A 24,446-nucleotide genomic window follows, 5' to 3' on the forward strand; every position below is an offset into this window, starting at 1 on the left:
AACAAGAACTAGAAAACATGAACATTTAATAGAATAGCTGCCCATTTTAAAAAACAGTTTTAAGCCATTCATCAGTGGGAATGTATATTTCCTTTTGCCATTGACCATTCTAAATAATACGAATTAGCTAACAATATAAACATTGTTTTTAATCTTTCAAAATGGATTTAATGTCTCAAAATACCCCCAACAAAATATACATGAACAGTTACATTAATGGACACATGTGCCAACCAACCCTGCTTACATTTGACCCAACTTTGTGATGAAATGATGTTAGTCAGCTACCATCACAGACTCTCAAATCTTATATAAAAATATATATGATTCCTATGTCTATTAACAAGAATAACACATTTCCACTATCTCTATCTAACACAGTTTTATAATATGTTTAGTCCACGGACCACTTTTTACTTTTGGTACTATAAAACTGAGATGTTATGTTTTAACATAGTCGATGAGCGCAGGTCAAGAAAGTGAACATTTTGATGTTCCATTTTTGTTTCTGTGACCTTTAAAAGGACCAGAAAATATCTGTGTGCCTACCAACCCCTGTATCCAACACTGACAGTTTAGCTACCGTGTGCAGAGCGGAGATAGAAACAAAGAAAATGAGAGTGTGTATCTGGTGTTAGTTTTTTATTCTTTCAATCATCCCAACAGATTTAATCATCACTGAAACATCCATCCCATTTCATTCACCCTCTTCTTCATATCAAGTAATCATCATCACCACCATCCCTTTTGCATTATCAGTAGTTTTAAAGGTGCTTTACGACAGCACTGTCCCACTCTGGTCCCTTAAACCAAAACATTATTTACAAAGGAAACACAAAACAGGCGTCGTCTTACATGTTTACCTCAATTGACTGGTATCTCATATTCATGATTTCAAAGGACTGCAGATGCCAAACATTGCTCAGCGATAAGCAGTCTCCGGCAAATACAGCTGCTACTCGACAAACATTTCACCAACAGTTACAATGCATTTCTTGGTCATTGAATCCCAGTAGAAACACTAACAGGTCTTTAGTGGAAAAAAACAAAGTAGGAGTGTTTTTTTTGCTGCTTCAAGTACGGTTTACACACACAGGAGTCATAACACAAACAGTCTGGCACTGCCAAGTTGAAGGATTAAAAAAACAGGCGCTCCCTTTAAGGCTTCTTGTGTCGAAATAGTGCATCAAGCCAGTGTTGTTTTTAACATTTAAACACATTTCTAAATACATTTGAGATCCGCTGGCACGTTTCATTTCGGCACTTTATGGATGACAACCTTTCAAAGGCACAGTGACAGATGAGTTTAGTCAGTATTCTTAACTTTACACGACGAGGAAGAATCGATTACAACATTCCCGTCAACTCACTGAACCCTCTGGGGCAACTTGCACTTAGTACAAAATGCTTAATGAATGCTTCAAGTCATGTTCGGGCAGCACTCTACCATGAAACTGGCTCCACAGGCACGAGATGGAATTGAGAAGCAGTGTAGTATGACCGCAGTGCTCTCTGCCCGTTTTCCTCTCACGTGATGTTAGGAAGTAGCTGGTTTGGGGCAAAATGCTGCTGACCTTACATTCCCTGGCGCGTCTTCTTTGAGAAGCCCGTCTTTTAAAATTATTTTTGACAACTCAACAAACAATCATGAGGATTTAACAATAATAAATTCATATTAATTGCACATCAAGGTAACATTATTTTTGTAGTGCAGCGTGTCGTTTTCTAGGAAATGCTTCAATCTCTTTGAAAAGGCACTTCTTCATGCGCTGGACAGTTCGAATCAGTTTTACTGCCCTTCACTTCGTTGCATTAGATAGAAAGAGCACGTGACATTAATGACACTTCAGATGTGCGCTTGACTCCATTTTTGGTTGCAGAGGCACTTGGATGAAAGCAAACTCGAGAGTAAAAGTCTCGAGGTCAGCCGGTCTCCTCAAAAAGACCAAATAAACCTTTGCCTTACGATTCTCATTCACTCTGCCGCTATCTGCACTTATTCAGTCATTCACATGGGTATAAAAGCTCTGAATTGGGTGATTCATTGGCTTAAAGTGACTGTTTCACCGCCTTTCAATTGCTCACCGTTTCCCATTCAAATGGAGAGCAGTCTTGGAGAGAAGACATCCACTGTAGTAATTGCACTATGGTAAAAAAAAAAGGTCACTTGAGGTTTCCTGCTACTTTCTCTTCTTCCTCCTCCTCCTCCTACCACTCGAACTTCCACTGCTGATTTTTGTCTCCCGGGGTGCAACGCCTCATCTGGGTGTCCGTGCGGCCCTCTGGCGTGCGGTAGGCCGTCATACACATGTCTGATTGAGAGTGGTAGATGGTCCCATCCTGAAAGATTTTAAGGAGAAAGTTTAGATTAAACGTCACACACATTCTTGTCCTACCTGTAGTCTAGTGGAATAATAATGGGTACTTGGGGTGTACTTGTGTGTGTGAGAGTGTGTGAACCCCTACCTTTCTGAAGTCCCAGGTGATGCTGGTGGGTTTGAGCTCCCCATCACTAGGGCAGTGCCTCATACCGATGGAGGCCTGCCCCTCTGTTACTTCAGCACACAGTTCTGTCACCGAGTTGAAACGGATCTCCTTTTGACTTGTGTATTCAAAGTACTGGAGCAGAAGAAAGACCTGGTCAGTGTTGTGCATGAACACGCTAAAAGAGAGTGCTCATGAAGTGATGAGCTCAGGAACGCCATAGCATCGGAAAGAAATGAACGTGAACTAGTGCATTTTAATATGTGTGAACTGAACTTTGAGCTAGCTCTTGTGAAGTGTGAACTTGCCCAACACTGGACGTGGTTATGTTGTTATTATCTCTCTATATACAGCATGAATGTGTGTTTCTTTGCCATGAAATGTAAATTATTTTGGAAAGCAACTGCAAAAACAGCAGTGACTGAGAGTGAAACACTGCTCTTCCTTCTTTCCAGTTGTTTTGGTACATCTCTCTTTCTACCTTAATCTCTCTTCTTTATTAAAAAAGCCTTTTAACAAGCACAATAGTGCAGTTTGGCATGTTTTTTTCCTACTAGGATTACAGGATGTTTTCCTCTCACGCTGCTGTGGGATCCAGTCTTGGCTAAGCCACCGCTGCATGGCATGTCTGCGTGTCTCGTCAGTAAAAGACGGGGCCTTGAACCTCTCAATCAACCAGACGTGAACACAAACCCAACTCTCCCCTATCTGGTGTCAATTCAACATCCTGGCCCCGTCGGGACAAAAGTTGCAACACTCCCTGTGCTCCCAGTTAAATGGATGGTCAGGTAATCAATCTTCATCCTTCTCTTTACATCTCATACATTTTTCATACATCGGGGCCCATAATAGTAGTTAATGAAAGACTCACTCGGGGCCCCTGTGTCTGGCTTCAAACTTATTTACCCGGGTTGTGCCATTCATTCTGCCGGCGAGGCTCATGTATCTTTTAAATGGAACGTGGTTGTTATGTGGGCCGGGGAGTGGGGAGCAGGAGGGAGGCGGTGAAGGGCTCTCAAGGTTTTTGTTTCAGCGGGGAGCCATCCAAACATTGATTTTCAGTCACACATGGTGCTTTATATGACTGGGGACACCTGATGCGGCGCATCAGTGGGGTAATCAGAGATATAAAGCACGTTGGAGATTCGAAGAGAGGAGCCCTGCCTATTGTCTGACTCCAACATTAAATATACATCCTCACAGACAAATAATCTGCCGGTTGCTACACCATCCATCACTGGAGTTGGCAGGCACTCAGTTTAAAAGTACCTGTGATTCAATTGCACAATATTTTCGGGGTATATATGTGGATACAACTCCAAACTTAGTTTTTCCCCTCATTAAATTCAAGTCATGCTGGACACACCATCACAGCGCAATTTTCTGGTGTGAATCAACTGTGGCAGTTCGTTTTAGGGGGTTAGCAGAAAGCGTTGACATTTCAAGACGCATCTCCCACGGGGCGGAGAGAGGTTGTGAGATTGTGACAAGAGAGAATACGTGCATGAGAGGGAGGGAGACAGACGGAATAAATGAGGTGTGAAATGCTTAATGTACCTGGTTGCCTCCCTGGCCGTGGCAGCCAAACAGAGAAAGGTGGGCGCCTGTGGGACTGTGCTCTGGGGAGTTGTAGTCCAGACATTCGGAGTGTATCCCTGAGCTACGTATCTGGCAGGAGGAGAACAATAAACATTGATACAAATTAAAATGCCGTGCTTTTATTGATGTGAGCAGTTTCTCTTGTTGGTTTTATTTCTTTGCAGGCAGGTTCAGACTGTAAGGTCACATACAGAACAGCACCACTGAGGCTGCTAGATTGATGCTGCGATTTATTTTGTTCCAAATTGGAAGTCGGAGCTGAGAATGATGTCACCCCTGAGTTGACCGCGTTCCAGTACAACCAGTCAAAAAATGTAATCGGGTTTGCTCCAGCCATGTTAGCCATTGTTAGCAATACCAAAACAATGCATTACTCCGGTATTTTGTGCATACTAACACCATAGCAACATGTCCACAGTTGGACAGTACTGTGTGTACGACTGATTTAATGAGACACAAATAAGACATGAGTGCTATAAACAGTATATTACTACATCTTTTTTACTGATGATGCACGGAGTAGCCATCTGGGATTTTGAGTTAGGGGTTGGTGAGGTTCGTCTGACTTTCCGAGTTGGAAATCCGACTTCAGGGGGCGTTCCAGTTGAATTTTCTGACTAGGAACTCAGAAATTCCGACTTCCCAGTTCAAATGCAACGCAGCGTCAGTCCTCTGAATATTACTTTTTCCTGCTGCTAGCTCATTTTCCACATAAACACACACCGATTAAGCAATCAATATGAAATAGACAAATTTTCCCTTACTAATGCTTACTAATGAAATTTAATAATTCTCACACCCAACATTTAAGGACCAGTGTGTAGGATTTAGTGGCATCTGGTGGTGATGTTGCAGATTGCAACCAACTGAATAGGCCACCGCTCACACCTCCCTTTCACAAGCACGTCGGAAAACTACGGTGGCCTTAAGGTAACATACGCTGTAAAATGCGAAAGGCTCTCTCTAGAGTCAGTGTTTGGTTTGTTCGTTCTGGGCTACTGTAGCAAAAGGCAGTGCAACATGGCGGAATCTGTGAAGAGGACCAAGGCTATCGAATGGAGGCTGGGACACGGTCCCGCTCCCTATGTAGATATGAAGGACTCATTCTAAGCTAACAAAAACACAATGATTCTTAGTTTCAGGTGATTATACATTACTGAAACACAGTTATGAATATTATATTCCATTTCTGCCAATAGATCCTCCTAAATCCTAAACACTGGACCTTAAGCCAACCAAGAATTATGTGCAAAGCGTGTCACAATGGAATACTCCACAAGGTGTCTGCGTTATTATGTTCTTGAGCCCAGCCCAAATGGGTTTCGAAGCCTTTGTTTGTCTTAGTCCAGCCTTCTCACTTTCATTTTTTCCCACATCCTGCCCCAGCCTAACACCCAGTTTCACACTCAAAATAAATGGAATTTAAGAAATCAAGACACAACTGCAATCCTTTTGACTTCAGTAACTAGGCTGGAGCAAATCAGCACAAGATCTGCGTTTAGTGTAATGAAACACCGATGCTGCACTTATATCGTAAACAGGAGGACAAATAATGGAATACAGATGCGGATAGCAGACACTCACAGCCCCATGCCAGCCCTCCTTGTCCTCAGGTACGTGTAGATCGGGATAGATATTCTTCAGATACCAGTCAAAACTGTTGCATTTCAGCCTATCCCTCAGCAGCAGCCGCTCTGAGATATCCCCAAAGGTCTCCTGGAAAGTAAGCACACAATGAATAAGTTATCTTTCACTGGCAGGAGAGGATGATAATGTTTATTAACGACACAGAACAGACAACATCTGTTTATCTCTACTTTTTGATTGTATTCATTATAATATACACACTGTTCTTTTGTGGCATATGTGTATTTGAAGCAGTTAAAACTAAACTAAGTAAAGTAAATATTTACATCCTGGTTATATACTGATCACCAGGACACCAAGTAGCATGTGGCTGTTGGCACCTAATGAACATACCAGTACATCAGATAGTCGTGTTTGCTTAAGTAGGGAACTCCTTAAATCCAGAGCATTCACACACCTTAAACCTTTGCACTGCCTGAGGGTGGAATATATCTACAAGGAAATCTCTTTTTACAGTTAAATCATTCTACAATAAATCTCCATACAAATATTCATAAAATTAAAAATGAATGCTTGGTGTTCTTGTGGAAAAACAGGCAGATAAAGTAACTCAGAAACTACATTAATAATAAATCTGGAAGACACATTGAAGTTGTCGCCCATCTGTTGGAACATCTTTAAAAAAAATTTAAAAAAATTTAAAGGAACAGTGTGTAGGATCCGGTGGTATCTAGTGGTGAGGTTGCAGATAACAACTTCTACCGTGTGCCAAGCGTGTAGGATTGCTACGGTGGCCGAAGCGAAAACGTGAATGGCCCTCTCTAGAGACAGTTGTTGTAAAAGTAGCGTGCTCAGAGTGTGTGTGTACGTAGGAAGTGAGTGGTGAAGCAAGAGAGAGAGAGCGGCAGCGACGGGAGCGAGTAACGTTATCGATTCCGGAAAAGTTTGGTTTCTCGGTTCTGGTGATTATACAATGAAGACGCATACTTATTAATATTATATTCCATTTCTGCCAATAGATCCCCCTAAATGTTACACACTGTCCCTTTAAGTCTCTAAATGTGCTTAATGAAAAAGAATTGAGCACTATTAAACAACATTATTGCCTGTCTGTTAACATAATAATGACAGCAGCATAATATACTTGGAGCTGGGGATCTGGTCTGGCAGTGCTGTGTTCAATCTCCCCCTGACCAGGTAATTTATTGTTTGATCAAAGATCCCCGACATTAATAATGCATTTCTTTTCAGATAGGTGAAACTGAGATCCATGAATTTTTGATGGTGCCCAATACTCAGAACCTGAGAGGCACACGGCACACGAACCGCACGCACTCTCGTCGTGCACGCCCTCTCACACGTACGCATGACCCAGTCAGACAGACAGCGTTTCATCATATGTTGACACCTACACAGGTGAATCATATCATATAAAACACGTAAATCTAACATCAGGTTAGCCACTCTCTGTAACACGATGCTGCTCGGTGTAACAAACACACACAAGACAGCGCTCAGCGCCTCGAGAATCTATTTGTCCAAACATGATTTAGTATTCTAAGGTCAGCTTCTTGCATTCCTCAAAACAGCATCTCATCAGCACACGTCTAGCCAGACATACTGTTTAAAAACACGGTTCCTTTCATTTGTATCTGTCCTACCTTTCTGGCCGGGGGATTCCTGTTGTAGAAGTGATTCTTATAAGAGTCCATCCAAACCTCTGCAGCTCGTACGGTATTCTGGAGGAAGTTGGGCCGTGCATAAGGGGCCTTTTTAGGGAACACGTGGCCCACATGAGAGCAGGGGTGAATCTCCAGGCTCCCTCCGCACTGCCACACCTGAGGGGGTTAAACACATCAGGCATATGGTAGATGAGATCTTTTTTTAGTTTCCTTTAAACTCATAACCTTCATGGAAAACAAATTAGATATCTGTGTGGTTAAATAATCCTCCTGTGGTGTAGTCCAATAAATATCAACACCCGGTATGTAGCAATGAGCCTGACTCCAATTAAAACATGTCTCCAAGGTAAGTTTTAAGTGTTTACTGAAGTGCTTAGCGGTACAAAAGACGTAGTTAAATCGAGTCAAAAACTATGTTGCTCCGTAGACATCTGTCTGTTCTAGTTGCGCCTATGACGTAATTTAATGCGTCTACGAGAGCGCTTTTTATACAAATGAATAACAAAACAAATATACAATTCCTTAATGTGAAAAATAATATTTTTACATTCTTCAAAGTATATTCTTCCATATTTTTTAAGATATGGCTTTTACACCTCCAAAGGTTTACCAAACCCTTGTACACAGTTTATATTTATATACCCATTACAAGATTAAATAAACGATAAATAGAGAATAATGGAAGCCAGGAATGAACTGTAATGGACAGCTGTACGTGTTGTTAATCTTTCCACATGGGCTCTAACAATGATGTGCACATATTATGATAGAGAATCAGCAGTTACACGGATCATTAACCCAGTATTGTCTATTGTACACCATGTGTGAAATGAAATGCGACAACAACTGGTGGACTTTGGCACTTAAATTTACTGCTGGTGTTTATTACTTTGTCATTCAAGCTTGACTTATCTGCCAATAAACTAGCAGGTAATTTGTAAGTAGCAAGTAGTACATTTTGCATTAGGTCTGCTTGATGGGTGTTGATTGTGGTGACTGATGCAACGCTAGAAATCTTTTCTGAATGACAAACACAGCTCTTTACCGTCAACCTCACCATGAAAATTCAAACCCTGCTGCTGCTTGGAGTCATGAGGCTGCATTTGAAAACAGCTTGGATTTATGGTAGAAATTTGCATAGTATAATTGCTTGATATTCCACCACGGAAAAACAAACTAAAAAAAAAAAAAAAAAAACTTAAAAAAATGAAAGGTTTTTAACATGGTATTTCTCAACACTTGCCTGAGCTATGTTCCAATCACACAAGGCAAAATCGTTATCATATATCCATAGCCAAACAGCCATAACATGGCAGTCCCTTCCATCTTAATTCACCAGGCATTTTACCCGACACCATATTTTTTTTATTTTAGCACTCAGGGTTGCAAAACAATTCACTAAACATAAATTATGTATGGCAAAAAAGTCCCAGCGAGAGGCATTTTTATTTCCACATGCATAACACATCACTCAGGGGAACGGCCCATTCGTCTTCACACTGAAACCACGCACACACTATAAATCATGCACAAACAATTTACATTGCCTACCCTTGCTCCGGCTACAAACTCACACACGGACTGAAATCTGGGACAATTTGATTGACGCAAACAAGTGAAAAGCGACACCGACGTCACAACAAGGTATCAGCCAATATCAGGGTGCAGTCTCAGATGGCTGACTGTGATCTGACACTGACATGTGTCTCTCTCACACCAACTACCCACTGACTGTCAGCTGTTAAGAGGGATGAATCAAAGGATCACCCTATGACTAAAATATTCTCTTTGGAAAGGAACTGCCAATCAACGTCGATGATGTTTCTGTCTCCTCTTTATCACAAACGAGCTGAGTCACTGGATGTGAGTAAGCGATTCTGCGAGCTGGATTAGTCACTCTTTACTCTGGTCTCATATTGCTAAGTGGCATCGCAATGGTAAACTCTGTGGTCGTCACTGGAGGAGAACTGAACTCACCCTGAAGGAGAGCTCCAGGTTTTCTCCTCCCCACACCTCCATGCCCGTGTCATATGTGCCCAGATACTCAAAGTAGGCCTTGCTCACAGCAAATAATCCACCTGCCATTGTCGGAGACCTGGGAGAAACAGGGAAAAAAAGGTAACGTTATAATGGAAGTTTTCAATCCTTTGTTTCCATCCCCTTCCACAGAAATAATTTAGCCCTTTATTTGAATCCATAATTAGTTACTCACTGTCTAATAAAGTGATTCCAAAAGACTGGGTCGAGACCCACAGGTGGGTCACAGGAGATCTCGTTAGGGTTGCTAAATAAATTTGCAATTTCTTCCATAGTCATTTTTTTAAGATTTATATCTGGAGTACACCTTTGAGCCACATGAGGGAGCCTGATGTTCTGATGATTGTAGCCTACTTATAATGTTGAATCTATTATGAAATGCTAGCATACATTCTGTTTGTTTAACTGATGAGAGGAAAAAACGAGAGCCTGTTAATTCCGCCTAAATGTATATATTTGGTTTCATTTATAAAGTATTGAACATGTGTGTATGTTTTCAATAACATAACATAAAACAAAGTTGTGATTTATCAAATGTATATCTCTTCGAAATAGCTGGTTTACCTATTCAAGATAATGTAAGATGATGCGGAAATGGTAGTTAAATGGTTAGGAATGTTCATTTATGTACAAATTCACTCTTCTCACAGTTTATAGTAAGGCCTATTGTGAATTAGGTCGCGATGGTTTGTCATTTTTAAAAAGTGGGTCCCCAGAAAAGGAGTTTGGGAAACACTGGTCCAATACACCACCTTTAGAAGATGTGAACCACCTTTAAGAAGCCTTTAAAGAGAAACTATATCTAAGCTAATAACCATTCTGCCCCCATCTTGTCCAGTGCAAAATTTCAAAACCATGCACCATGCAGTTGGGTGTGACACAAGCGCAACAGACCACATGAAGTGCAACAGACTATAACCTTCCTACCCATACAATTCAGTGCAGCAATGACTTTCCTCCAAACAAGATTTAGTGTGAAGTTTGTCTTTAAAAGCAGCTTCAACTTGAGGCAGGGTGAATTTAAAGTTGATACAAATGTTGGGGATTGTATGAGAGTTTACGTTGCTTCTAACAACAATATGGGTATGACGAAACTAAAAGGATAATTAGGACGTTTGTTTTGAGATGTTTTCAGTCTGGGCTTGTTAAAATCAAGAAATAGATTCCTCTAATTGAGTCAAAGTATTGATCCCAGTATTTCAAAGATCAGTCAAATGTTCTTAGGGTGTAACAGAAGTGGAAATGTAAGTAATACAGTAATATAACACGTGCCGTGACAAATTAGCCTCTGAGCTCTAAACTGGTACGTGCCAATCTGATTAAGTGATCTTCCACTAGAGTAGACCTTGTGAAGTATCATACTGTCACCTGATGGGGTCACTGCGAGACTTGCGCCTCTTGCGTTCCACTTCGGGAACAGAGTGCCACTGAAAGGTGAGTCTCCAGTCAAAGCCTCCGATCATCGGCTCATCCGTTTGCGTGTAAAACTCAAAGGTGTTCCAGTCAATGGTGTCGATCACAGGGCACACAATGGTACTGGCGTTCTCACTGATCCTAAACACAACGCGTGGCCAATCACATGCAGAAAACAGGGAGAGGGAAAAGAGAAAAAAACACTCTGGTTTGGTATTTGGTTTTGATTTTGATTCAGGTTTTCAGAAAGCTTTTACTCATCACATTTGGTGAACCCACCTTTCCAGCAGAGGCTCAATCCAGCCAGGGACACACTCACAGTGGCAATCCAGAAATGTCAGTACATCCCCCGTGGCATAGGTGGCACCGATGAGACGTGCCCGGACCAGACCCTCCCTTTTGTTGGGGCGAATGAGCCGCACGCGATTCAGTTTACTGAGGTAGTCAGCTAGTTTGGATTTCAGGTATCCTATTTGTCATAACAAACACACACAAATTGTGACATTAAAGTTAAGTTATTTCATTGTCCTACATGTAACTTATTTTTCTTTAAAGCTGCCTTAATCGATTTTTAGCCACTAGAGAAAGGATTCTAAAGCTTTTTGGGGGCCGGGACCCCTTATGGGTGAGAACATTTTCCAAGACCACCCCTCATACTCGTAACACAGATCAAGCATATGCTTACTACCATTTATACTCTTAGATGTCATAGGAACTATTTGTTTTCTAAACCTTTTCAAACTAAATACTTCAGACCTGTTTCATAGCGATAAACAAAAACACGTTTCAATTTGAATCATGTTAATACCATAATATACTTTTAAACAGAAGGTGAATTTTATTCAAATTGCATTTGGACTCAACTTGACAGCATTTATACTGTTTAAGTAATTCATCTTAAAAGCTTTCAAAAAATGCTTTCAAACTACAGCAGCAAGACCGGTAGTCCTTATAAATCCAGATATTTAAACTTACCAGTCTAAAGCTGACTTTCAGTAAGTAATTCAACTTAAAAATAATTAACTTATTGCTCCTTATTCAAATCATAGACAGAAAGATCTGAACAAATCACAACAGAAGTTATCATAATAGTGTTACAGAACACAACACAGTATTACTACTACTATTACTTTAGAAAAATGTCATTGAAATGGTTGCATTAGTATGAGTGAAGTGACTGATTCATGACAGATTGATGTGATTTGTCACAATCATATCAGAGTTTCTATTGGCCCAAAGCTAACGTGGGTGAGAGTAATGGACACAATATGCTTGTTTTATTGGCCCAAAGGGTCCCCATCTGTAGTTTTGCACTCTTTAATGATACAGTACAATTTCATAATTTATAGCAAATTAGTTCGTGGACCTCCTGGCAGAGTGCCACGTACCCAGCTTTGAGAATCACTGCACTAGAGGACAAAAGGATGTCCGAACAAGCTGAGAGATACACAGCTGCCAACTCAGTGGCCTATAAAGCTTTTTACGGCTAATAATTAGCTTAAATGGGGTCAAAGGCTGCAGTTTCAGAAATCCTTTTTGAATTACACATTTATCTTGTGAATTGAGTCATTTGATTCAATGTTAACATAAAAAAATATTGGTTAATGCAGGTTCAACCACATACGTTACATTACAATAAAACATTTGCTGATAATACTTTTCCCAGTTAGGTAAACTTCAATATCAGGTGAGTGGCGTTAACACACCTTTTCTGGTCTAACTGACGTTAATACAAGGCTCGGTAGGTTACACCCTGTTCAATCAAACTGGAAACTTGAGACAAAGCTGTCAGTCCTGTCAGTCTGTCTGCAGTAAAGCGCTCTGGTTGGGGAGTGGAGTGTCTAGCATTCCATTTCGTCAGCGTGGTCAGAGGAGAGGAAATGATGTCACTGCAGCTCAGTGCACGCTGAAGTAATCATTATGGTGTAACGTCTCCTATACACAGACTAGACAAGCTGGGACCGAATACTAATGCCATTAAGACAGACAGAATGACATTAAGCTACTCCTATATCCAGTTTATAACACAAAGGAGTGTCATTCACAGAGTTTGCTGGTGGAGACCGTGGGATGCGGTTGAAAGCTCAGAAAAGCTTGACCTTTCAGTTGAGACTATTTTGTCACATATACAATTCACACTGAAGTTCACATAGATGCGGACACTGTGCAGCTACATTCAGGACTCAAGAATGATATGCATTTGCCTTCTTGTCTTTCAATTAAAAAGAAAATGGCCTGGAAATAAGAGCCTGCTATCAAAAGAAAAACCTCATAATAACCCCCCCACACACACACACACACACACACACACTAAGAATGAGACAAGCAGAAGCTGGAGCAGGAAAGCGGGGAGACCGACATGGAATGACATGAATAATTTGCGATTACTTTGCCAAGAATTTGCTCATTTCTAATAATGATTGTAGAAGTTTTACAAAAATCCCTGCCTTTTAACCTTTAAAAAATACCAAAGACAAAGCATTTCAGTATGCCTAGAAGTAACTCTCAAAAATGAACTAGTTCAGTGTCCGTTCAGATGGCGTGCCCGTCCGGAACAGGCCATTTCTTGCCCCCCAGAATTGCTGCTTGCAGTGTTGTCGAGAACCGTGGTATGGCTGCTAGCGCCCACCAAGTGTGAAGTTGATTGAATGAACGGTTCTCGAGATATACGAAGGGCTGTCAGATAGATGATGCTGCTACAGCGCCACCTATTGGCCAAAAGGCACCAAATTATCATGGTCAGTCAGATATCGTATCGACACATGTCCACCAAATGTGGTCACAATAGCACAAAGCGTTCAGGAGAAATGTCATTTTTTGTAATATAAGCCCTGATCACAGCATTTGATCAAACTTTGAGGGCCAGCTAAAGCAAAACTGTATGGAGCAGACATCCATCCATTTGTTCAGGGTCGCAGGGGGGGCTGGAGCCGATCCCAGCTGACTTTGGGCGAAGGTAGGGTACACCCTGGACAGGTCGCCAGACTATCATTGGGCTGACAAATAGAGACAGACAACCATTCACGCTCACATTCACACCTACGGGCAATTTAGAGTCAACAATGAACCTAACCTGCATTCTTTGGACTGTGGGAGGAAACCTGAGTACCCGGAGAAAACCCACGCTAACACGAGGAGAACATCCACACAGAAGGGCCCAAGCCGGGTTTGAACATATGACCCTCTTTGTATGGAGCATCAACAATCCAAAAAACATATTTTTCCGGTTTGGTCCAGAGATGTTTGTACCAAATTTGGTGAGGATTGCTTAAAATGTGTAGGAGTAGCAAAAAAATCTGATTTGGACACAATTCAAAATGGCAGAAAAACAGTTTAGACGCAAATGGAAGTGGCTTACATGGATAGATTCGTCGGCAACAAAAAAATCCTAAGAATTTTGTAACTGAGAGTTACAGTTCAAAAGTTACAGGCCAAAACGTAAAGTTCATTGTTATAGTTCCACCATCTGGCCAAATTGCACCAAATTCAACACTGCACTTCCTCCCCCAGCAATACACCTGCCAAGTGTGAAGTAGATTGGACGAGCGGTTCTCGAGATATGCTAAGGTAATACAGAAAGACAGAAAGACAGACAGACAGACAGACAGAGATTCAGAGATAGATGATTTTTAGCCGTTTTAGAAAAATCCCTGCATTTTAACTTTTACAAGTTACCAAAAACAAGACAAACGACTTCCAGTCCGCCTTGAAGTAATGCTGCACCTTGTTTCATCATTAGAGGAATGTGTCCAGACTAGTTTCTGAGGACGTTTGTCTAATTGCTTTCAGAATACATCCAGAGGCCTGATCTATTATTCATTGCTCCATAGATAGCATCTTTTCTTCTATATATAGCCGAGTCCTGCTTGACTCATTCTCCTGCACGCTGTCAATGTGAAGAAATCAAAGCACAACTGAGGTTCGTCTGCTTTACTAGACAAAAGGCTGTCGGTCCTCTTTGTTTTCTGAGCTTGAAAGACTCTTTTCTATCAGTTTTCATTTTACAGACAGAAAAAAACAACACATTTGTTTATTTATCAGCGTAGAGCGTCAGACCTCGGTCACTGAAGTCATCGATGAGGATGATCTCTTTCAACAGGATGGCAGGCGTGGTCTCCAGGACGCTGTGAATCGTCCTCAGCAGGGTGGACCAGGCCTCGTTGTAGAACGCTATGATCACAGAGGTTGTGGGTAAACGCCGGTAGTCAAACTTCTTAGTTCGGCATCTAAGGTGTGTTTGTGGGTGGGGTGGAGGAAGAGACAGACAGAGTTGACATAAGCAACAGTATACATGTACAGTATGTATTCATAAAAGAAACGACAGCCTATCCTAAAGGAACTCATACAAGCAAGAAATGTTTCTTTCATATGGTCAGAGCAGCTTCACTATTGTAGCAGGAGGAGGAGGAGGAGGAGGTATCTGGTCTTAATCCAGATGGCAGTCATTAAAACAATAAAGAGCCGCAGAAATATGGATGGGGGCGGGGAGGGTATCACACCAGTGAGCAACATACCACAGCAGTGCTCTGGGACAGACCACAGAAACTTGAGCAAACAAGAGACGAAGAGAGCCGAACAGAGAGAGAGAGAGGACAGGGTGAAAATCACAGTGAAAAACTATCAGCTAATAACTTGAGGGAATGAGAACAAAAGGAGACACGAGAGAGAGAAAAAACACCACAGAGATAAACACATTTTTTACACAGAGCTCTATTATTATGAATAAGTGGCATACAACACAGAGAGATGTCACCATTGGCTCAGGCTGAATGATAATGTTGTAGCCAAGGGCTAAACCCACAACTATGACACCGCCTAGAACAAATTAGAACAAACGCGTCCTGGCATTAGTTACGACCAATCAAATAAGCTGTTTCCCTTTCCTTTCAAAAGCACCGTGTTCACAGTGCTGCAACAGTTTCATGATGGAGAGAGAACAAAAAAAAAACGTGCTCTCAGGAGGAAACTGATGTAATTATAGAGTAGGTGCAGAGCTGCAACAAGCGTACACACAGTACACCACCTTCAAATAAATTACACATTTGCTTACATTGTTGCTAGGCTTAAAGCCAAGCAGAAAAACGCAGCACACTTGGGACAGCTTGACAGATTCACCATCCGTTAAGTGATATATGTGAAGGATGCAATCTCACGTCGTGTATATAACAGCCCATAACGACTGACTGGCAGCTCTACGCCCATCATTCACACCTCAGCTGTGTAGTTATAAAGCGTGTTGACACTGTTTAAGTAAAGCTAACTGACACATCATCCACAAAACAAGTCTGTAAGCCTTATGAATAGAATATGTTCATACAGAAATAGCATCACTGCGTCTTGAGTCATGCAACTCGGTCGTGGTATGAGCGGGCGGACGGCGAAGCACATGAGCTCCGTGACACTAAAGCTGCACACCACTTCACCCTTGCACTTGTCAAAAATGTCACTCTGTCAGCGCAGATACCCATCACGCATGTCATAAAAGTGACAGCCTGTGCAGTGCAGTGACTCCGTTTTTAAAATCTCCACAACATGCTGCCAGTGAATGCGATTACGCTGGAGGACTGATAAAGATATATGTCTTGTTTTTGAATGTTATCCTTGCATAAGCACAGAGTTTGACTTTTCAACCTTCCTGGCAGTTTCCTCAGCGCAGTGAGAAGATCAAAGCATCTCTTTAGTCTACGTTTGGATACGCAGGCATCCGTCTCGCTGGTGAAAATGGGTTATTCCAGTTTCACCGGGGCAAGATTAATTTCTCTGTGTCTGTGGTTTTAAGTCCAATTTAGAAGATTTAGCTTGACATATTTAATGCCGGCAATTTAGAAAATGTATCCTTAGATGTAATCATAGGGCTGCTAAAAGATTTTATGCTTTACTGGGACACTCCAGGGCATATAAAACAAATACAAGGCTTTAGCACAAATGATGGTTCCCACCACGCCGATGGATACCACATCTGGGTTTCATTAGGGTGGGAGACGGGTGGGAGAAAATATCAAAACACTTACATATCACGATATTATGTTCTGTGATACTGTATCGATTCTCAAAAACACTATTGATTTTTAAAAGGTCTGATTTATTACATTTTTATGTAGAAGAATATTTAAAAAAAAAAAAAAAACATCCACAGAGCCTTTAGAAAGGTGCCGAATAAAAGTATGGCTTTTCTTGAAAAAAAATATTATGATTGTGAATTAATAATTGTAAAAGTTTTAGCAGGTCCAAAATGAATGTTTTGTTTATCTCTGTGGAAGATATCAGACGTTCGGCTCCAATTTCTGACTAGGCTTTTGAGCCAATTGTAAAACGACATTGGTATCTTGTGGTATCTCTGGGTCACCACTTAGTGTGGAAACAATGGATAAATGGCTGAGATTGACGGTAAGTGCCTGGCAACGACTTGTTGTGAAGAAAATGCAATGGAACGGGGGAGGGAGAATGTGACATCTAGTGGCTGAATGTTATCAATGTCATCAATTAATAGTTTACGTGCAAAAAATTTGTGTCAGTGGTTCATTTTGTGTTGTGTTTAAACCCCACTGGCTGGGGGATGGCAGTGTTGTAATCTAATCTTCCACTCTAGTGTAACTATGTAAACTGAGAGAGGAAGTAGTCAGATTTTATGCATATGGAGGTATGTTCTTTATACTATGACAGTTTTCCAGAAATTAGATTTTAAAAATCTCAATATATCGCCTTGCTTACAGTATCGCAATATATTGAATCGTACACCCTGTATCATGAAATGTATCGTATCAATGGAAAAATCCCATTGGCTTTTTGTCGAAGGAACCAGTACGATGCTAACTTCCGGGTTGGCCAACAAAAACACATCATCCCTGCAGCTCTCTATAGGAGCCAGTAAGGGATAAGGCAAAGGTGAAAGGAGAAACTCTTAATAAAAGACATCATACTCTGTGTGTCATCACAGAGGCTGAGTAGGGAATAGCTGTGGACAACAACTCTGGATGGAATAAATCCATTCAGACAGGGAGCTGCTTACACCAGCTTCAATAAACCCTGCAATGCATCCAGAGAGCTTTCATCCTTGTTTCTAACTGTCAGTGGAAAACTGATCCCAGTAAAGAGCTCAACTTAATCTCTATTGAGTCATTTATCCCTGGCTCAGTTGTAGCATAGTTATCAGCATCATGCAGCTTTCAAGGCCAATGATACATATATGGTTTGGCTAGAACCTCAAAGAAAATTGCGAGCTATAAAAGAAGAATTTCTTAGAAAACAATTTTCGTCAACAGACTCATGGGTCCATCACTCCTGTCTAGGATGCCTTTTTGCTCTACTTACTCATTCATCCTGCTGTCCTGGATGTGCCGATGGAGGGAAATCTTATCGCTGGCATAGATATTGATAGCATAGCGCTCCACGCTGTCCTGCTCCTGTTTCTTTTCTTCTGGACTGAGGGTGAGGTGCGTGGCCCGACCCCATTCCCCCGGCGCGTTGCTGTCTGGTGATGGCTTAACATAGAGGGGCCTAGCCAGCTGTCCATCAGCCCCGCTCTCCTCTATGGCGACATGTCTCGCATGAACATTGTGCTCCTTCTCGTCCTCCTCTAGAGAAGAAGGCGGGGGGTAATGGGTGGCCGTCAACAGAAGGTAGCCCAACCACAGCACCCAGAGCATGAAGCCAGCCTTGGCCAAAGTAACAAGTTTTCGAGAGAAGCGCCCCCTCATGACGGAAAGCCCAACGGAAGCTTCGGGGTGCCCTACAGGACACAAGGCTCTGAGGAACAGAAAGAGACACAGAATCAAATAAAAAACATGATCATTTAAGCAGCATTGGGTAGAATTGGAGTAAATATTATTTTTAAAAATATTTTTATAAAACGATCACTATATCCTGAAAGTAGTGCATGAGACAGGTAATCTGAAAAAAAATCATGTGCCTCTGTGTCCTCCGGTGCTCCTAATGGCATCTGCGGGATTTCACAGAGCGGAGGAAAACGACCAATCAGAGCCGAGCTGGAGCCTTGCCGTCTGAGCAGCTGTCAATCACTCGCGAACTCCGATCAAACGGTCAAACTAGGCACCACTGATGAAATATGAATCAATATTCTGTTACTGTAATGCCTATTTCTCGCCTCAAATATTTTCGGAAACATCTTGTAGTGTACTGTTTAGCTGTAAAACAAGAAAATTTGTGACCTGATGTTGAGATCAGTTGAGGAAATACCAAGCACCGATCACCAGCCAGAGCAAACTTTCTCAACTTTTTTAAAGCCTGAAAACAGAGCCATGAGGAGGTGCAGAAGTCTAGTTATCTCTCAGGGCACTTGAATTACAATATGCTGAAAGGTTATTATGGAATTTTTGCGCCAATGATGCCAAAAATATTCTGCTTATTTGCAGGTTTAACTTTATAACATGTAAGAAACATAAAACGGAGAGGGAAGGAAAAATCCAACCATGGCACCAAGTGATTACCTCTGACAGGGAGAGATTTACAAGATTGAATACTTTAATCGAAGCTCTCCCCATTAGAACGAGGTTTAATCAAGTAACAAACCCATTCGCAATGAAGTGAAGTTACTCACCTAAACACTTACACCCAAGCAAAATAGCGCTTGCCTCTAAATTCGCAAGGGCCCCGAGGACACAGCTCCAACAGAGCAGGCCAGTAGTAATCAACACCGACACCATAAATATAATTGCAGGCTCAGGGCTGCATTAAGACGCTCATCAAATACAAATTGCAAAGATGGAAGAGGCTAAATTACGCCTTAGCATACAGTAATGTGCTGAATAAATTGAGTCTGTGATGCACTCCAATGAGAGATGTGTTAACCTCATGAACTTCATTACAGCGGTGAATCACAGTAATCTTAAATAAGGAGGCATTTTACACAGCTTTTAAATGTCATGTGAGGTTTCCAATCAGCCAGTTCACACTTGTTCATCAGCACCATTACCAGGAAAAACGTAAATATTGTCCACAAGATCATATCAGATGTTTCCCCCCTAAAATGAATCACTTTCAGCTTCAGCTAAAATATCTTCTGGAAAATGTTTGACTTGATGAATTACATTTTTAGTAAAGCTTTTACGATGTTCCTAGTACATACTAGGGATGCACTGATGAGACTTTTTCAGTCCTGATACCGATATAGATACCTGGGCTTTGGGTATCAGCTGATACCGAGTACTGATCCGATACCAGTGTTTAATTAATAAGCTGTATGCCTCACTGTGTGGAAGTGACTGGGATCATTCTTTTATGTGTAAGGCACATTGCTTTCCTAACTTTGTAAAAGAAAATGTAACAAATAAATACATAGATATAAATTTAATGAATTGCTATTTATTATTAAAATAATAAATTGTACACCAACAACTTTAACGGAAATTATAATTCAAGTGTAAACCTTTTTAATGCAGCAACAAATTAGTCGAAACTTATACAGGAATTCAAATTACAGTATATAATGTAGGGCTGCACGATTATGACCAAAATGATAATCACGATTATTTCTGATCGATATTGATATCACGATTATTCATTGATTTTAACGACAACATATTTTTATCGCATTTTCACATTAAAATAAACAGAGCACTGCTTTCACGTCCATGCTGTGCTACATTCCTGCTAATGTACAAATTAGGGCTGAACGATGTTGGAAAAAAAACTGACATTGCAATATTTTTTTTCTGCTATATATATACTGCAATATGAAAACATACAGGCATATTCACCCTACCCTTTTGTTAGCTACATTTTAAAGTTAATTGCTTCAATCTGGTGCACTTTGAGAGCAAAATTAGCAACATTAACAGCTAGATAAACAATGTTATGCTCTGAATTTACACATAAACACATTGGTTGTATAGATAATATATATACCCAAAAGTGAAGCCAAAACATCTCGATCACCAGCTGGGCTGTTAGTTTAGGAAGCAATTAATACTTGATTAATTGTGCAGCCCTAATATAACGTATATAGTATATAAACATACCCGATCCAGGTATTTGAGTCTGTATCGGCTCGATCTGATACCGTTATCACTAGTACACACAACCTGTTACACAGCATTCCCGTATTTAAGAACCAGAGTGACAGTAATCAAACGTTCCGATCCAAGCTAGCCTTTTGTTGTTTGTTTTAGATTTCATCAAGCATTTTTGAAGGGTTCCTCAATTTAGGATTTGCATTCCCTTCCCCTGAGCTAAAAAAAAAAAAGTAGCATGCCAAAACCCTGAGTGGAATATTTGTACAAAGATGGATCCCTTTTTTTTGCTGAATTAGAAATAGGATTAGCCCGAGTTTGTAGGCACACAAAGACGTCAATTTCGACATTTCATGTCTGACAGATCAGCTTAGCATGCCAGGATTTAAAAGAGGGCTGCGGTAAAAACAGACCACTTATCTATGTTGACACTGAACTGAGTGTAATCACATAATTGTGTTGCATTAATATTAGAGCAGGGGTGCCATTTACAGTAGTGCCAGCCAGTGCCAGACAGGCTTAGCGGCAATACTGAAGCGCACACAGACACACACAAACCAACAGTGCTTTCTCTTCCTCACACCAGAGCACAATGATATCCTAATTCTGCAAAACAATGGTTACTTCTGGGAACAGTGTGGCTTCATGTAGCTACAGAGAAACACTCAAATAAAGGTGTGTGTGTGTGTGCAAAGTGTGTGTGAGAGTCTATATACATCTATGGTACAGAGTCAGAGGAGTCCTTCAAGGCAGCAGGCATGCAGCACAGCCCTTTCACTAGTCTGGGCCCTGGCCAGAGGACTCTGGAGTCCTGAGGTTACAAAATGGAGACGCCGGCAGACAAAACCCCCTTTTATTGGCCGTCCATCACACCTTCCACTCTCTCTCTCTGAATCTGATACTGAAGGGGAGCCGTTTGGAACGAACCGTAGGGGACACAGGGCTAAGATGCAGCTTAAATCCTGCCCCACTTTTTTTTTTTTGGCTAGGAGGGAATGAAACAAAAAAAAAAATGGGCGAGGGATAAGATTTGCATTTGCTTCCCAAGCTGTAGTTCAAACTCTGTCATGCTAAGAGGTCTTTAAGAAGAGAGAGAGAGCGATGAAAAAGATGGGTCATCAATTTATGTCACAGTTATACAGAAGAAACTTGATGTGTTTGGAGTCACTTGATTCTCACATGTCAGTTTAACTAATGTGACACACGAGAGAGGCTCTCCATGGTTAATCTGGAATGAAACAGCATGCTGTACTATAATACACGCCTCGTTTCCTTGTCCGCCTGTCAAGAGAGAGAGAAGAACAACAATCCAACAAAAGGACCAGTGGAACAGGTCACACAAGCAGCCAGTCAAAAAAGAAAAGCAACTCCCTAACCGGTCGCTCCTTTTCAGTATCGTGAAAGAGCCATAAACAGGACTCCTCTCAACAACACAAACATCTCCCTGCTGCTTACATTATGTGTGTATACAACTGACAGCAAACTGTGTTTAAAGGAGCCAGGGATGTGATGAGGAGATGACAGGCTTAATTTAAAAAGCTGGATAGAGATATTCTCTGACACACATCCAATTAAATCCAAACAGACTTGAGCTGCTCTATAAAAACAGAGAGGTTTGACAAATTATATCTTCATCACTTGAGCAGATGGGATGCCAAAAAACAACAACACTTGAAAGCAAAAGTAAAACTCAATGTCCTCCATATTTATACTGAATTTAGTGATCTACCTTGTATCTTTTTAGGAGATTATCTTTGAAGAAAGAGGTGTCACAGGTGTTATAGGAGGGAAGAGAGACAAGTAGTAATTCCCTGTCACGACTATAGCTGCAGGCAGAACTAGTTCAGCAACAGGTCTGTCATGTTAAACCAGTGTTAGGATCACAACGTGTCTTATAGTCGTCCTATCAATGACTCAGAAGAATAACGACATCTCAACTTTTCACAGAGGTATCTACGACAAAACGACGAGCTAAAAAAGTCAACTATTGTTCCTTTTTAGTCACTATTAACTTCGCTGTCAAACCGACTAACTGTGTGACTTCACTGGTAAACAAGCAAGGAAGTTATTGACTAACAACACTTTGAGCATAACGTACGTTACACGACCGTCTCTCAAGAAAAGTACGAGATTATCTTGTTCAAAGTTTACCTTCAAAACAAGTTACATGTCGAGGAGTTTCCTCTGACGTTGCTAAGGCCGGTGTAGTCCCGTGTTCGTCAGCCAGACTGCGGTTCTTCTTCCAGTCAAACCTCTGGCTTGCAGATGTCAGCATACCCACATCCTCTCCTCCACGTTGTTAGGCTGCTGACCTGTTGTCAAGGCAACAAGCAAGAACAACACAGATTCCGGTAGGACCTTTCACAATAAAAGCACGATCGTTGGACACTACAGCATCATCAGCAAGTACAAATAAAATATTTAATATACAATAGTTATAAGTTATTTACATGGAATACAAACTCTGAACATATTCGTTGAAAATACACTTAAAGAATCATTCAGCCAGGCTACTAATTAAATGCAATTTTTCTGGTATTTAGTGTATTGTTTATATTAGATAATTACTTCCTCTTACTCAAGAGTAAGAGGAAGTAATAAGCTAAATATATATTTATATATATTTATATTTATATTTATATTTATATAAATATATATATATATATATTGTTTGTGGAAGTTAGTGTCAGGCAACAGTAAGAGGAAGTAATAAGCTATTTATATATATATATATATATATATACTGTATATTGTTTGTGGAAGTTAGTGTCAGGCAACAGTAAGAGGAAGTAATAAGCTATTTATATATATTTATATATATATATATATATATATATATATATATATTCCATACTTTATTTCGAAAGTTCAATATAGTAGTTACATAAACATAAAATTCAGCAAATAATTTTTGCAGTATAAAAATATAAAAATAAAATAATTTATACAACAAATAAAATGTAAGGAAAGGAAAGGAAAGGAAATGAAAAGATGAAAAGAATTTTTGAGTTTTAAGTTTTCAATCGTAGTCAAATATATTGTAAAATCAGCATCTTTAAAAGTATAAAAGGAGGGTATATTCTTATAAGCCTTGTCATCTTATGGATATCATATTTTTGCTAAACGATTAATCAAATTAATTATGGAAATTTAATCTGCCGAAAAACTAGGATTGTTAAAAGAGGAAAAAAAAACAACGACAAAGAAAAACACTTTATTGTGCCTTACTTCCGGTCCAGGCAGCATCATGTCCTCTCAGCTTGACGCAGCACAATGCTAACCACTGTTAGCTGTCATCTGTCTCTGCTGTGATCTGCCTCTGGGCTGTATACAATATATATCACTGCTCGCTTGGAGGACATCTCTATTGACATAGTCAATCAGTGTGTTGTACTCTGCACTGAATGGCAACGTTAAACTAGGTAACAAAAACATGTAAACAAGCTAACTTTACCTACAAAGTGAAGCAATGTAACCTGAAAACTTCCAGAGGTGAGTATTTGATAAGTTTTAACTGAACAAAAGCTGCAATAATAAGCTGAAATATTCAGGATACCCACACGACTTGTACTTGAAAGTGGCTTGAAAAGCAAGAAGTGTGTGTATGTATGTGTGTGTTTCTCATGATGTGCCCACAATTCACCTTGGTGTCACTGTTGAAGTTCAAGTTCATCCT

General features: G+C 40.6%; 1 protein-coding gene across 1 annotated transcript; it reads right to left on the reverse strand.

Moving 5' to 3' along the window:
• Positions 1-625: 625 nt before the first annotated feature.
• Positions 626-23,082, reverse strand: poc1bl (POC1 centriolar protein homolog B (Chlamydomonas), like). The gene is made up of 11 exons (XM_037795281.1): positions 22,922-23,082; positions 18,114-18,548; positions 14,859-15,028; positions 11,082-11,271; positions 10,758-10,943; positions 9,330-9,447; positions 7,332-7,508; positions 5,668-5,799; positions 4,042-4,152; positions 2,467-2,619; positions 626-2,340 (listed from the first exon to the last, which is right to left on the reverse strand). Exons 2-11 carry the CDS (start codon positions 18,497-18,499, stop codon positions 2,209-2,211), a joined length of 1,755 nt encoding a protein of 584 aa, XP_037651209.1. The 5' UTR covers positions 18,500-18,548; positions 22,922-23,082; the 3' UTR covers positions 626-2,208.
• Positions 23,083-24,446: the final 1,364 nt, after the last annotated feature.

This window comes from Sebastes umbrosus, chromosome 15, assembly GCF_015220745.1.
Source record: "Sebastes umbrosus isolate fSebUmb1 chromosome 15, fSebUmb1.pri, whole genome shotgun sequence".
NCBI classification, from domain to species: domain Eukaryota; kingdom Metazoa; phylum Chordata; class Actinopteri; order Perciformes; family Sebastidae; genus Sebastes; species Sebastes umbrosus.

Coding starts and splice junctions, on each gene's coding strand:
- poc1bl (XM_037795281.1), bottom strand. CDS start 18,499: ATGAGGGGGCGCTTCTCTCGAAAACTTGTTACTTTGGCCAAGGCTGGC. Junction 10,944..11,081: donor ATTGAGCCTCTGCTGGAAAG/GTGGGTTCACCA, acceptor CGTTGTGTTTAG/GATCAGTGAGAACGCCAGTA. Junction 2,341..2,466: donor TCACCTGGGACTTCAGAAAG/GTAGGGGTTCAC, acceptor AAAATCTTTCAG/GATGGGACCATCTACCACTC.